The sequence below is a fragment of the Balaenoptera borealis genome (assembly GCF_965194805.1).
Source record: "Balaenoptera borealis genome assembly, chromosome: 7".
In the NCBI taxonomy this organism is placed as follows: domain Eukaryota; kingdom Metazoa; phylum Chordata; class Mammalia; order Artiodactyla; family Balaenopteridae; genus Balaenoptera; species Balaenoptera borealis.
In genome coordinates, this window is record NC_138864.1 from 83804443 (window position 1) to 83819623 (window position 15181).

General features: G+C 38.3%; 1 protein-coding gene across 1 annotated transcript in view; it reads left to right on the top strand.

The window, feature by feature from the left end:
- Positions 1 to 15181, top strand: part of GARS1 (glycyl-tRNA synthetase 1) — a 39031-nt gene that overhangs the window by 10180 nt on the left and 13670 nt on the right. The window contains exons 5-10 of the mRNA XM_082398049.1: positions 551 to 639; positions 1023 to 1099; positions 4443 to 4588; positions 6667 to 6816; positions 9684 to 9846; positions 10962 to 11126. Of these exons, the coding sequence (XP_082254175.1) occupies positions 551 to 639; positions 1023 to 1099; positions 4443 to 4588; positions 6667 to 6816; positions 9684 to 9846; positions 10962 to 11126 (790 nt within the window). The remainder of the gene's footprint in view (positions 1 to 550; positions 640 to 1022; positions 1100 to 4442; positions 4589 to 6666; positions 6817 to 9683; positions 9847 to 10961; positions 11127 to 15181) is intronic.

The window sequence follows — 15181 nt, forward strand, 5'->3', positions numbered from 1 at the left end:
TTCAGCCAATTAAAACAAGTTGAATTCTTGACGATGGATCAGGACAGCCTATTCTTTAGCTACTTGCCCCACTAATAGCTGTCCAGAGAGAATGCCAGTGTCCAACCAGGTTTCAGTGGCAGAAAACTCTTTCCTTAAGGTTCAGTGTGTATACTGAGTTATCACAAAGTCTTGGCTAGTCAAATTCCCCATGGTTTTGGCCTTTGCTTAGATCAGTAATAATAATGGGATAGGCATGGATTTATTGATTCTGCAAAGTAGCACAGACTTTATGACAATTTGTGGAAAAGTGTAATCTAGTTAGTATTTTTATTCCTAAGGGGAGGAAGAAGTTGGGGAGAGGGTGGGAATAGATTTGAGGAAGAATTTTCTTTGGTGTACATTTTTATCTACCATGGGATATATCATAATAGATATGGGAGCTTCCATCTTTCAGATATACAGATGTAAACTTTGGATAAATATATAGAAGGGAGATTGTCTTATAAGGTAAAGTTTATGTGTTAATTTGTATGAAAATGACTAATTGACTTGGCATTTATTAACTTAGGACTTCTGGCCATGTAGACAAATTTGCTGACTTCATGGTGAAAGATGTAAAAAATGGAGAGTGTTTTCGTGCTGACCATCTATTGAAAGGTATGGTTCTTCATCTCAGATAAATAACCTTTCAAGTAGGATTGATCAAAACAAAGGGTTTGGATTAAACTTTTCTCTCAAGTTTTAAAACTTTTTCTTGGGACATAACATATAAAGAGTAAAGTGCACAGATCTTAAGTATACAGAACAAGACCCTTATTGAAAAAAAAAAGTTATATACAGATAATTAGAAGTTCTAAGTCATGGAAAGAATCAAGACAATATCATGACTGTCCCTGTAAAATCAACCATGGGATTCATATAAATTAAGAACATTATCCTTGGGTTCGTTTTTTTACCTGACCAACACTGAAACTCAAAAGTATGTTGTCCTTTTTCCCATTGATTGAAATTGACATGTACTAACACTGTTGTTCTTATAGCTCATTTACAGAAATTGATGTCTGATAAGAAGTGTTCTGCTGAGAAGAAATCAGAGATGGAAAGTGTCTTGGCCCAGGTGAGTACTTGAGAGATCGCAATAACCCAGGTAGGTGCTGTGTGTCTTTCAGCATTTGATAACTGTTGAATTCCATATTGTGCTGACCTGGTCACAATAGTAAAAAAGGAGAGTTTACCTTCTGTCCCTCATATCATCTCTTTTTGCATTTTTATTTTCTTCTCTGTCAACCTTTTGTGACTAACCTTTATTTCTGTCAAACTAGCAAGTCAATGTAAATAGGCATGAAATAAGTTCTCTCTCTTCGGAAACCAGTTTTCTGGATTTAACAGCAAAAACCAGGACAGTGTCTAATGATGGATAGCATTCAGTGTGGAGATTTAGGGCAGATATCTATATGAGCACTGTCTCATCAGCCACTTGATCTGCTTCTGGTTGCACTGTCCCTGACTACATGCTATTCTTTTTAGAACCTGATGGAGCAGGCCCCTGCTTTTCCTGTAGACCTTTAGTTTTATAATTTGTATTGAAGTTGACAAGTTTTAGGAAAGGCATTGAGATCATCTATTCTGACTTTTACCAAGTGCAGAAGTACCTTCTATATCAGAAGTAGTTCTTATCCTTTTTTTAGGTCACATACTACGTTAAAAATATGATGAAAACTGCACACCTTTGCCCCAGGAAGTTGAACATGCCTGTGTGTGAATGTTGCTGATTTCTCACCTCATCCATCCTTTTAAGCAAAGTACATTTCTCCAGCACCATGTTTGATCATGAGGTCTACCAGGGCTCACCTCTTAAATTTTTTTTACTTCCTTGGATAAAAGAAAACAACAACCAGTGCCGTGTTTATATATTTTTTCTTTACATTGGTATATAAATGAGGCTGAATGTAGGACTCTAACTCTGCTTTTCTCTCATGAAAATTACTGGATACTTCTCCACCGTTGCCCTAATTTTTTTAAACATGCTGATTTTCCTCTGTGGTATCTAGCTTTCCAACATTAGCTGAGAAATTTTCTCCTTCCTCATTTAAATTGAAAAACCTCTTAATCTGGCTATTGACTCATCTGCCAATTTATTTTGAACCTTGTGAAGTATGTTTTATCCCTTGCTTGAAGCTCATTGCTTTAATGTTGTTACTCATGGTTTAGAAAATCAATTCTTGTTCTTTGATACTGTTATGGCCACACCCTCATTTCTCATTTCCTTCTTTTTCCAAAGGCATGACCTGTATAAGAAAGAAGAAATGAAAAGCACCTCAAATTACCCTTAAATTATTCTGTTTCCCATTCAGAATTTTAGACTTATTAAGGTTTTGTGTGCACATGTCTTTGATCTTAACAGTTTCGTTTATTTCCAAATAAATTGTCAGAAACAGGAAGTAATTAGTTGTTTTGTTAAGTCATAATTTATGGTTTGAGCACTTTCTGTTTCATCTCAGATATGTGTTCCAGGAGAACAGTTTGGGTTTTGATTTGCCATATTGTATCATTTGTTGACCCTTGAACAACGTGGGTTTGAACTGTGCAGGCCCACTTACACTCTGCTATTTTTCAGTAGCAAATACTACAGTACTACACGGTTTGTGGTTGGTTGAATCTGCAGATGCAAGGGAACTGCGGTTACAGAGGGCCAGCTATAAGTTTTATGTGTTGTTCAAGGGTCACTTGTATATAGCTGTCAGTTTAATCTTTAGTGAAAAGTTAGGAACCCATGGAAACGGCCTGATACTCAGAAATGGCCCCAGTGGATTCCCTGGCCAGAGGCGCATCTGTTGCTTCAACACATAATGGCATTTTCTGGACCTGTTAGTGCCTGTGACTCCTTGTTAGCTTTATGAAGCGTGATAGTTTATCTAAAAGGCATTGAGGGGGCTTCCCTGGTGGCGCAGTGGTTAAGAATCCGCCTGCCAATGCAGGGGACACGGGTTCGAGCCCTGTTCTGGGAGCATATGCCGCAGAGCAACTACTGAGCCTGTGCTCTAGAGCTCGCGAACCACAACTACTGAAGCTCACGCGCCTAGAGACCATGCTCCGCAACCACACAAGCCATCGCAATGAGAAGCCCGCCCATTGCAACGAAGAGTAGCCCCTGCTCGCCGCAACTAGAGAAAGCTGCGCGCAGCAACAAAGACCCAATGCAGTCAAAAATAAATAATAAACTTTAAAAAAAAATTAAAAATAAAAAAGGCATTGACGGACTTCCCTGGTGGCGCAGTGGTTAAGAATCCACCTGCCAATGCAGGGGACATGGGTTCGAACCCTGGTCCGGTAAGGTCCCACATGCTGCGGAGCAACTAAGCCCCGTGTGCCACAACTGCTGAGCCTGCACTCTGGAGCCCGCAAGCCACAACTGCTGAAGTCCATGCGCCACAGCTACTGAAGCCCGCGCGCCTAGAGCCTATGCTCTGCAACAAGAGAAGCCACGGCAATGAGAAGCCTGCGCACCGCAACGAAGAGTAGCTCCCCACTCGCCGCAACTAGAGAAAGCCTGTGCACAGCAATGAAGGCCCAACACAACCAAAAATAAATAGATAAATAAAAATTAAAAAAAAAAAATAAAAGGCATTGATTCACCCTCTGTGGTAAAGAAGTGAGGTAGAATCTGTTCTTCCTATTTTACAGATAAGCAAACGGAGGCTCAGAGAGATTAGGTTGGAACTTGATCCTGAATCACACAACCCATAAGTGGTGGAGTTGGGTGATTTACCCTGGTTTTTCTGACCCCACATGCCATCACTCATTAGTTGATTTATCTAATTATTTTATTTCTATTAGAAGTTTTTTTTTTTAAGTTTTAAATATTCTTTACTATTAGATGGTTTGTCATAGTCATTTGAAGTTTTTGAATTGGAGCTCATATATCATTTTAGAGGGTTTGGCATTGATCATCAATGTATAGGATGTGCAGTGCCCTGGAAAATGCAGAAGTGAATACGACACAGCTTCTACCTTCAAGGAACTTAATATCTGATGGGAAAGGAAAGTTACATGCACATTTAATTAATAGACAGGGAAGTGCACCTGGCTCTTAAGTATACAGAGTAGTAAAATTCAACTGTGAAAACTTATTTATGTGATTCAGATTCTTGCCAACCAGTAACTATTATAATTCAACAAGAGGTATTTTACCTTATCTTTCATTGTACCTTTGTATCTTTCAATGGTACGTGTGTTAATTTTAGGTCGGTCCCAGAAAGATACTCCATTTCTCTGTTGGTAAATGGAAAGAGTATAAACTGTTTATGGGTTTAATGTAAATATCTTGAAGGTTAGGTTAATTCTGATGTTTTTATTTTGGGTGAATTTTAATGATGGATGGGGTTTTATATATAATACTTTATTGTATGCCTTGTTTTTTCTGTCTTTTACACTAATCATTTTCTTGATGTATTCTTCAGCTCGATAACTATGGACAGCAAGAACTGGGGGATCTTTTCGTGAACTATAATGTAAAATCCCCCACTACTGGAAATGATCTTTCCCCTCCAGTGCCTTTTAACTTAATGTTCAAGACCTTCATTGGGCCTGGAGGAAACATGCCTGGGTATGTATCACTTATTGTTTATGTAATGAAGTTATTAAAATTACTTGTAATAAAAGGTAAATATCAATATCAGCCATGAAGGAAAATGTTTGAAAAGTGATTTGTAGAAAGTGTAGACAAATATATTAAGGAGAAATAATGACAGATGTATTCTTAAATTTTATTTCTTCTAATTCTTCCTGAATATAGTTTTTTTTTTTTAGCATATATGATGATTTTTTTTTTGGTCATAAAATAAACACAGAAGTCTGTGATCATCACATCTTGTAGTTATAGCTGCATAGGGCAGGAGAGAGGGTTGGAGGATGATTTTGAAAGACGTTGAACTTACTGTCAAAGGAGACTTTAGAAACCATTTGTTGTAGATCAGCACTGCCCAATGGAGCTTTCTGCAGTGGTGGAAATATTCTATAATCTGTGCTGGCCCATATGGTAGCCACTAGCCACATGGGGCTGTTGTGCACTTGAAATGGGGCTAGTGCTTCTGAGGAACTGAATTTCTAAATTTATTTAATTTTAAGAATTTAAATTTAAATAGACATGTGACTAGTGACCTACCATGTTGGACAGGATACGTTTAGCTTGTTGATTCAAGCTAAAGTGTGGTTTTCACAGATAGAGTAAAGAAAACCTGAACAGTTTACAATATGATTCAGAAGAAGAATCTGTATGTCCAGATTCCTTGTCCATTGTTAACAAACTTAGTCAAAGTATTCCATTTCATAGCTTCAGATGTTTTTCTCATGGTCTCATTTTAGGGAAAGAGGACGGGTTTTGCTAGATGAAGCTAGATAGATCATATTTCCTGGAATAGAAACTAAAGAATAATAAAAATTAATTGTGACAGGATGTATTATTGGAATTATTTTAATAAGACAGTGGGTTGATTTAGGATATTTTGTGGAAAGAGGCCAAGGGTGAACCTTTCATTTCGGCAATACATACAGAGAGTCATAAAATGGGCCATGCCCTCTGACCTGCCTCCCCACTCCTGTGAATTTATCTAAGGAAATAACTCAAAAGGAAAGGAAGCTATACTTATCAAGAGTGTATAAATGAAAAGTAGAAATAACCTATTTATCCCATAATTTCAGGATGGTTAAATAAATTATAGTAAAGTAGGTTATTTTAGTAGAATACCCTGTAACTGTTAAATATGAGAAAATTTTACGATATTTTTAGAAAATAGAAAAGTATAAAGTATAATTTAGTACATTCTACTTAATAAATATACATATTAACTGTAACTATACTTATATTTGGATAAAAACCACAAAATGAAAAGAGTTGTTGAAGAGAAGAGTGAGACGAGAGTAAAATTTTAATTTTTCTTTACTTTAAAGTTGTTTTCATAAAACGTTTCTTTTGAAGTAGGCTGTTGGGAGCGCTTTCTTATGTGATGTTTTGCCCAGAATATTGTCTGTGAAATTGAGAAGAAAACAATGGCTATCAGGGTGCATTTGAGTGACGGTAACTTTTTAAAATGTGGAGAAATACAGAAGAGGCCTCTGGCTGAAGATATAAAGTACCACAAAGTGTCGATCATTCTGGACTTCTCTATATCTTTGTGTCTCTGGGTACAAAGAAGAAAATGATATGAAAAACCCTGAAAATTGCCTGCCATGGTGTGATGATTGTGATGAGTGAGCTCTAATGTTAAATGTCAGCCCGTACCAGCTTCTTTTTAGCTCCACAGTTATGCTGGGGAGTTAACAGCAGAGGTATACTTACTTTATTTTCAAAAGGATCTAAAATTGTCATCTGCCTCCAAAGTAAATGATTAGTCAGGAGAATATCAGAGGTTTTAGAGATATTGTAAGAGAGGTCATGTGTGATTCACTGGAGTGATGAAATTAAATGACATGTCTAACACCTTCTCTATTACCTGTTTGAGAATGTTTGCTACTGAGGAAAATTTCTATTTCTAAAACTTTTTTTTTTTTTTTTTTTTTAGGGCCCATACAGCTTTGTGTGAAGATAGTATATTTAGGACTTTTAGGATTTGTATCTAGAATTTCAGATTTATTGGAAAACATAATTTCCTCCTTTATAACAGACTGATTTGTTTATATTTCCAGATACTTGAGACCAGAAACTGCACAGGGGATTTTCCTGAATTTCAAACGACTTTTGGAATTCAACCAAGGAAGGTTGCCTTTTGCTGCTGCCCAGATTGGAAATTCTTTCAGAAATGAGATCTCCCCTCGATCTGGACTGATCCGAGTCAGGTACTGCCCATGTTATTCTTCTGGTGAAGTTAGTAAATGATTTTGGCATTGAAGTGGAAACAAAGCTTGCTGTTTTAACATGATTATATACTTGCTGTTTTAACATGATTATATACTTGCTGTTTGTTTGTTACCTCCAAATGTAATCTCTGGGATGATGGACAGTTTTGAGTGACTGAAGTGGACTTGAAGGGAAAGAAAGGAGGGTGAAGAATAGCTGAAGTTTCACATCTGATCCAAAATGATCTTTTCTCCTTGTTCATCTTATGTTTTGAGGATGGCAAGATCTTGATTGTCTACACCGAGGCATTCTCTGGCAGTGGTGGTATAGATGAGTGTAGGGTGAGGTGGGGAGGAAGGAGGTGATGGTTAGGGCAGGAGGGCCATTCTAGGTGTCCAGGGCAGATGGCATTGCTGGTATTGGGGTGAGGGTGTTTCAGCAGCCAGATGGTATTCCTCCAGATATTTGGGGCACCTTTATGACAGCGTCCAGCTAGCAAGCTTACCGCTATCTATGCTAGTTCAGATGCTCTCTTGTCTCTATTCTAATAACCTCCCTTTGTCAGGTGTATCCAGAATGTGTGGGAAGGCATCCTGGCGCTTCTGAGTTACGTTTTTCTTTAGAAACTTATTATGACTTAGCTATTTATGACTTAAGTTTTTTGAGATTTCTATACATTTTCTTACTGATATCATCTCTTAAGGTAATAAATTCGATATAAAAATGGGATATGTAGGTAAACTTAACTTTCTTAGACTCCAGAACTATTTTCCACAGCCCCAGTGGCCCACGCATTTCCTCTCTTCTTTTCTTACTTGCTGTAATTACAGGCATCAGTCATAGCATATTCCAGCCTGTGACTCTACATCAAAGCACCTGCCTAATCTTGTTAGTCCCCATGACACCCTCTGAGGAAATGCTCCTATGTTCTCACCAGACTGTATCTTTAGGCCTATAGTCCCTTCAGCTGAATGGTCTAGAAAAGGGAGACTTCATGAGTAAGGAGCTTGCACAACCTAGAGAAATGGAGTGGGGAGGACCCTCCTGGACCTTGCTGCAGAGAGAAGAGGTAGTCCTAAACTTTAACTAGGTGCTGTAACAATGAAAAACTTGTCAGACTTAAATCTGTTTTATTTCTCAATGTCTGGGTTTCTTCGTATCTTTTCTCGTTTTGCTTCTGGGCTTCCCCTCTGTCCCACTAGTGTCTGCACGCATGCTTTCAGAATACTGAGGAAGCTGTGTGAGACTGAGCTTGTCTAAAGCCACTGTTTTGGAGAGGATTCACATCAAGTAGTGTAGCTGTTGGATGAGTATAAAGGACCGTGAAGTAAGACAAAACCTGGGGCCTGTGGAATAAGAAATGGTAAATAGGAAAACCAGCTCAGAACAGAGGAGCAACCCCAGGAGTTAACTGGGGAAAGTCCCTTGGGGCTTCCTGACATTTTATTCCTTGGTCACTTTCAGTTCAAAGTGTTCCATCTGGATTTTGGTTGGTTTTGTCATGTGCCTCTGCAAGATCCTGGCTAGAAATCCACTCATTCTTCCACGAGTCTGTATCCCCATGGCTTTTGTTTCATGGTAGGGCTAGGACTTGTTTGTTTAGTGTTTCTTCTTGACATAGAGTTATCAGGTGATAAGTCTTTGTATAGCTATGCTTCCTTTGGTTTAGGTTGGGAGCATTGGATTGTTCATATGAAATTTTTTTAAATTAAATTTTATTTTGATTGGCTGGCTCTGTCTTCTAGTCCTATGTCTATTTTATGTCTCCAGAGTTCCAGGTAGAGTCTCTGAACTCAAAGACAACAGACAGCTGATACAATCAGTATTAGTGTTGATTTCTATCTCCTGTCTTTGAGCTGGGATTATTTGACAGAACAGATGGAAAGACTTTGGCAGCAGATTATTTGGGGATTCTGGACAAGGTCCTTATTTTGATCTGCCCTTCATTTTAGATGTTGTGTTGCTGTCATCCCAGTTGGAAGCTGTGTGAGGACAGACATCATACTTCTCTCTCTCATATTTCTATGCGCACAGAAGATGTTTGATAGCTGTTGAAAGACAAGACATAGGTGCTGCTGGACCAAATAAGGGATACCATTAAAAAATAAAATTGAAAAAAATATCAAAGCTCTTTCGCAATGCATTTCATGTATTTTTAGGAACCATTTAAGCAATTTTTCATTACTTCTAAAACATCTGAGATAATCATGAAAGTGCACTAGTAAATTGTGTGTGTGTTTTAAAGAAGAGAGATTTGATTTTGACTCCTAAAATTAACTTAAAACTCTTTTCCACCCAATAGCTACTAAATTGCCATTCAGAGAAATCTCTTTGGGAAACCATTACTATGTGCCTACTTATTTCATCATTATGCAGTTAGCTTGATGTTAGCTTTTTCGATTCATGCCTATGTCCTCTGCCTTGAATAACACTTTATTTGAGAAGCTGCTACTCTAAAGACACCAGCTGTATGGTGCCATTATCAGTCATTTACTTGTTCAGAGCAAGAAAAAGGAAGAAATCACACTGCTATAAAAGCTAAAGAATAATTTCAATGCACTTTTAATTTCCCATTCTATGAAAAGTAAATATTAGGAGCTTCATTTAGTGTACATCTATAAAGACTTGCTAATGCTTTAAGGAAAAATCATTTTATTCGGAAGCCATTATTCAGTATCTCATTTTTTGTGTGTGTCTGATGTTTACTCAGGTTCTCCTAACTTTAAAAAAACTGTATCAATCTGTTCTCTAAAAACTATTTTCCATATCATTCTGTATCATTGTAGAATGAAGTTGAAAATAATGGCTTTTGTTTGTTTTTTATAGTGAAGTGTGCATCTTTTATCCCTTATATTTTGGCTTTCAGAGAATTCACAATGGCAGAAATTGAGCACTTTGTAGATCCCAGTGAGAAAGACCATCCCAAGTTCCAGAATGTGGCAGACCTCCACCTGTATTTGTATTCAGCGAAAGCCCAGGTCAGCGGACAGTCTGCTCGGAAAATGCGCCTCGGAGATGCTGTTGAACAGGTAAGATTCCACAGGTAACTTAATTTAGATTATACCTATTCCAGGTTTTCGGCACTTAGCAAATTCTGTGTACTGGATGACAAAATATCTTATTTTGGCAGTCATTTTATTTTGATACAGTATGTGTTTTTATACAGTATTTATTACACACTATTATTATAGTGGGAGGAAATTACTGAACATGCCACTCTGTGGACCATTGGGGCTAACATGAAAAATATGTTTAGCAGAGCACTTGGAAAAAAGTTCTTGGTTTGAACTGTGCCCCATCAATCTGACTTTTAACAGTGTATACTACTTTTGGGGGGACATTTTGACTCACAGAAAGCAAGCCCTCTGGATTTTAAACTCTTCTGCATTACCCATAGCAGTTGGGGTAAGGCCTTGCACGTAATAGAATTTCTCTAATTATTTGCTTGGAGAAATAAGTGAGTGAAAACATTCCAACAGTAGCTGCTGCCTAATAGTGGAATGAATTGCCCTGGGAACAATGAGCTTCCTGTCTGAAAATATTCAAGTAGAGGCTAAGGGGTAACTTGTCAGCTGTTTTGCAGAAAAGAGCCCTGCAGGGGCTAGGAGATGGGGCTAGATGATTTCTAAGATCCTTCTGTACTAAAAATATAAGATTACATATACTATATGGGATTCACAAATTTCATTGGATAAGAGTACATTAAAATCCCCTCAGCATGTCTTATGACTTCTGCTAATTCAGAAGAAATATATTTATAATTCCTTAGGGTCATTTTTATGAATGTCATTTTTAGCACTGTAGATTTAGAAGGTATGAGGTATTAGGCTGAATTTTTGCTGACCCAGTGAGTATGGTAGAAAGATTTTGAATGACGCCATTATTATCTGCTTGTTATCTTGACAGTTAAACCTTTTGAAAATAGCCAAGATCACATTTTGGGTATCTAAGATTGTTCTGAAAGCTGGATAAATTAGCTTACCTTGTGTTTCAAAAATTTTTCAGTAGATGATGAATAACTCAATGGAAAATGGTACCTTGTCCTTCAAAAGCATTAATGTTTGTGTTTTTGTTCGTTCCTCTATGCTTGCTTGCATGCTGCTTGCCTATTTATCTACTTATTTGTTTATTCATTTATTTTTAGGGCGTGATTAACAACTCAGTATTAGGCTATTTCATTGGCCGCATCTACCTCTACCTCGTGAAGGTTGGTGTATCTCCAGATAAGCTCCGCTTCCGACAGCACATGGAGAATGAGATGGCCCATTATGCCTGTGACTGTTGGGATGCCGAATCCAAAACATCCTATGTAAGTAGAATGCAGTGGTTTTTACCATGTGATTTTCACATTGTTAACCTAGAAGCATGGATATCAAAGTTGCCCTTTGTGTGCTTCATGTCAGAGTGGAACAAAAAGAAAAAAAAAGATCTCTTCCTGAGCTAAATGGAAAAAGTAGTTGCCCCCCTGCGCTCTCATAAGTGGGGGGCTACTCCTGTGCCCCAGAAGCCCTTTGTTGACTTGGATGGCTTTTACAGAGAGAGTAAGAGTGAGAGAGCGCGAGAGAAGGCCACTGATGGGGCAGTGCTGGTGTGTCCTTTCCTGGTGAGGGCAGTGTGATTGGTAATATCCCTGAGTGCAGCTAAGATGGGGTGGCCTTCTTCCTGACAAGGACCCCAGCAAACGTTGGAAGTGGTGGTGAGGCTGAGTAAAGAAGGTCATAGTGCTCTTAGTTTCGAGAGTTACTTGGTAGATTTGGGGGATAGACTAGTAGATTCTGATCTCTTGTTTAGGAACTACCTTTTCTCAAATTCTGTATATTTAATAATAATTCAGAGAAGACCTCCAGGTTACCTCTTCACTGTTCCTTCCCACCCCCAACCCTCAAACATGAACATTAGTGCTGAAGCTTCGGATTGAAAGGCATTTGGATATAGGAGATGCTTCCTGCATTGGTGGCAGTGGGAACGGGGTGGCATCCAAAACAAGGGGGCCAAGAGCCTTCTGGCGTCTCCCTCATTTGGTGGTAGGGAGGCTTCTCACCCATATGGAGACTTTAGCCCAGGAGTCCGTGGTTCCCACATGTCCTTGGTTTCACTTTTTACTTTTTAAAGTGACTTTCTTTTAATGGATACATTTTTTTTTAATTAAAAATAAAAGTCGTTAAAAAAATGTTGACCCTTTTTTGTAAAACAGAAAGCAAAAAATAACTCTTAAGTGTGTTATGGAGAAAGTGAAACTTCCTATTGTATGCTCCCCAGAAGTGTTTCATGTCTCTTTTCTAAATCAGGCATGAACAAATGTTTTCTTCAGTAAATATAGTAAATATTTTAGGCTTTGTGGGTCTCTGTTGCCTCTCTTCTTGGTTGGGGGTTTTTGTTTTTTGTTTTTGTTTAACAACCCTTTAAAAATCTAAAAACGATTCTTAGCCTATGAGTCTTGGTTTGTCAACCCCTATTCAAGATAATTTTATATGCTTTACAAACATATACACATGTGTACATGCATAATGGTATGCATATACCTGTAGTGGCTGTTACTGATATTGTTTTTAATATATTCTTTTTCCTTTGTGGAATTAGGAAAGAATCTGTTAGGTTTTTCTTGTTACTTTACTTTCTTCACAAGCTTACTTGACATACGCTAAAATGATAGTGGTAACTATTTTTGGATTGTAGGGGATCATTAACTTCAAAATGTATTACATTTTCTGGAATTTCTTTTCATTTTCAAATTAAGCCAATAAACTATTTTCTGTTTTGTATGAGAAGATTTCAAGTTAAACTGGACACAAATTCTTTTTTTTTTTATAGATTTATTTTTTATTTTATTTATTTATTTGTTTGTTTATTTATTTATTGGCTGCGTTGGGTCTTCGTTGCTGTGCGCGGGCTTTTCTCTAGTTGCGGTGAGCAGGGGCTACTCTTCATTGCAGTGCGCAGGCTTCTCATTGAGGTGGCTTCTTTTGTTGCGGAGCACAGGCTCTGCGTGCGCAGGCTTCAGTAGTTGTGGCACGTGGGCTCAGTAGTTGTGGCTTACGGGCTCTAGAGTGCAGGCTCAGTAGTTGTGGCACACGGGCTTAGTTGCTCCGCGGCATGTGGGATCTTCCTGGACCAGGGCTCAAACCCGTGTCCCCTGCGTTGGCAGGCGGATTCTTAGCCACTGTGCCACCAGGGAAGTCCTGGACACAAATTCTTGCTATCTCAATTTAGATTCTGAATCTGGCCTGGATTACATTTCATTTGTTTGTTCATTTAATATTTGGAACTGTTAAGGGCTGTATACCGTTCTAAGTGTATTATTATCTTATGTAATCCTCACAGTAATTCTGTGCATTGGTCCTATTTCTGAGGAAACTGAAGTGCTGAGAGGTTAGGTAATTTGCCCGAGTCTCACAGCTAGTGAGTGGTGGCGCTGGGATGTGAACCAGGGCTATCTGACTCCAGGCCCCTGCTCTTAACCATTGTGCTACACTGCTTTCATAAACCCTACTGCACTCCTGCTCATCCTTTCCTGAGTGTCACTGTGAGCTGTGGCCAAACCCTCAAGGATGAGAGATCAGAAAATGTGAGCCTAATAAGTCCTGAGGATGTAAGGTACAGCATGGTAACTGTAGTTAATAGTACTGTATTATGTATTTGAAATTTGCTTAGAGAGTAGGTCTTAAATGTTCTCATCACAAGAAAAAAAATTGTAACTGTGTATGGTGACGGATGTTACCTAGACTTATTGTGGTGATCATTTTGCAGTATATACAAATATCGAATCATTATGTTGTACACCTGAAACTAATATAATCTTATATGTTAATTATACCTAAATTTAAAAGAATTAAGAAAAAAATTTAAAAACAGAAATGTGGGCCTAGCTTTGAGATTAGGCTACAGTGTTTTGTGTAAGGTCATTGGAAGACTGGACTAAACAAGACCAGAAGCTCCGAAGTAACAAACTTTTAAGGAGAGGGGAGAACTCCTTTAAAGCCTTTAATATTTTCTTTTTGTGTGCTTCATATTTTATTTTTTTTAATAAAAAAGTTACTGATACAGCTAATGTTCCACCCTTTGCCTCTCTCTGCTCAGAGGTAAGCACGATCCCAAAGTTGTTGTCTACCATTCTTAGGCGTGTTTTTGTAGTGTCACCTTTCAGTACATAAATATATTCATTGACATCTTTAGTAAATGATAATGAGCAAGTTTATGTTTTTTTTTTAATTTTTATTTATTTATTTACTTATTTTTGGCTGTGTTGGGTCTTCGTTTCTGTGCGAGGGCTTTCTCTAGTTGTGGCAAGCGGGGGCCACTCTTCATCGCGGTGCGCGGGCCTCTCACTGTTGTGGTCTCTCCCCTTGCGGAGCACAGGCTCCAGACGCGCAGGCTCAGTAGTTGTGGCTCACGGGCCTAGTTGCTCCGCGGCATGTGGGATCTTCCCAGACCAGGGCTCGAACCCATGTCCCCTGCATTGGCAGGCAGATTCTCAACCACTGCGCCACCAGGGAAGCCCCAAGTTTATATGTTTAAGAGCATAGATATACTAGTTGACGTCTTTAGTGACTGTCAGATGCTCAAGTTACATGTTTTTAAGCTTTTTTCTTTAATTCCTATTTTTTTGTTGTTGTTAAGTGTTGGGGTTTCTGAGCTTATATGAGTTTTATATTTGCCTCTTTATTTGAAGTACCCCATGTGGTAGCATGTGCTTGGAAAGCTTAGTAGTTGTGATGGTTGAATTTTCCCAAACTCTTTTGATTAAAGGCAAAAGTAAGTATTCATGAGAAGGACTAACTAGATACCTACTTAACTAAGCTTTTTACCTCTTTTGTTCTTATTCAAATAACAGGTTCTTAAGAATTTTTGAAAACACTTTGCTTTTGAAAAGTAACTTAGGCGTTAACAAGAAATGGAACCTGCCACCCCTGTCGTAGTATTGCTGTTATTAAGTTTTATTCTGTGACCGAAACAGTACCTGTTCTTTACTGAGTTTTCTTTTGTTGGGTAGGAAACTGAATTGAGCACAAATGCCCACATTTGTGGCCGGCTGATCTGTGTGTTTAGTACAGCTATCTGATGGCAAGTTTTGAGAGCAGTAGACACTTCATACAGAGGGAATACCATCATCCCTTGGTGTCTGCTGAGGCTTGGTTCCACAATCCCCATGGACACCGAAATCCTGGATGCTCAAGTCTCTTATATAAAATGGCTTAGTATCTGCACAGACCCTAGGCACATGTGCACATATATGCACATGCGTATACTTTAAATCATCTTTAGGTTACTTAGAATACCGAACACAGTGTAAATGCTACACCAATAGTTGCCAGATTTGCAGCAAATTTAAGTTGTGCTTTTTGGAACTTTCCGGAATTTTTTTTT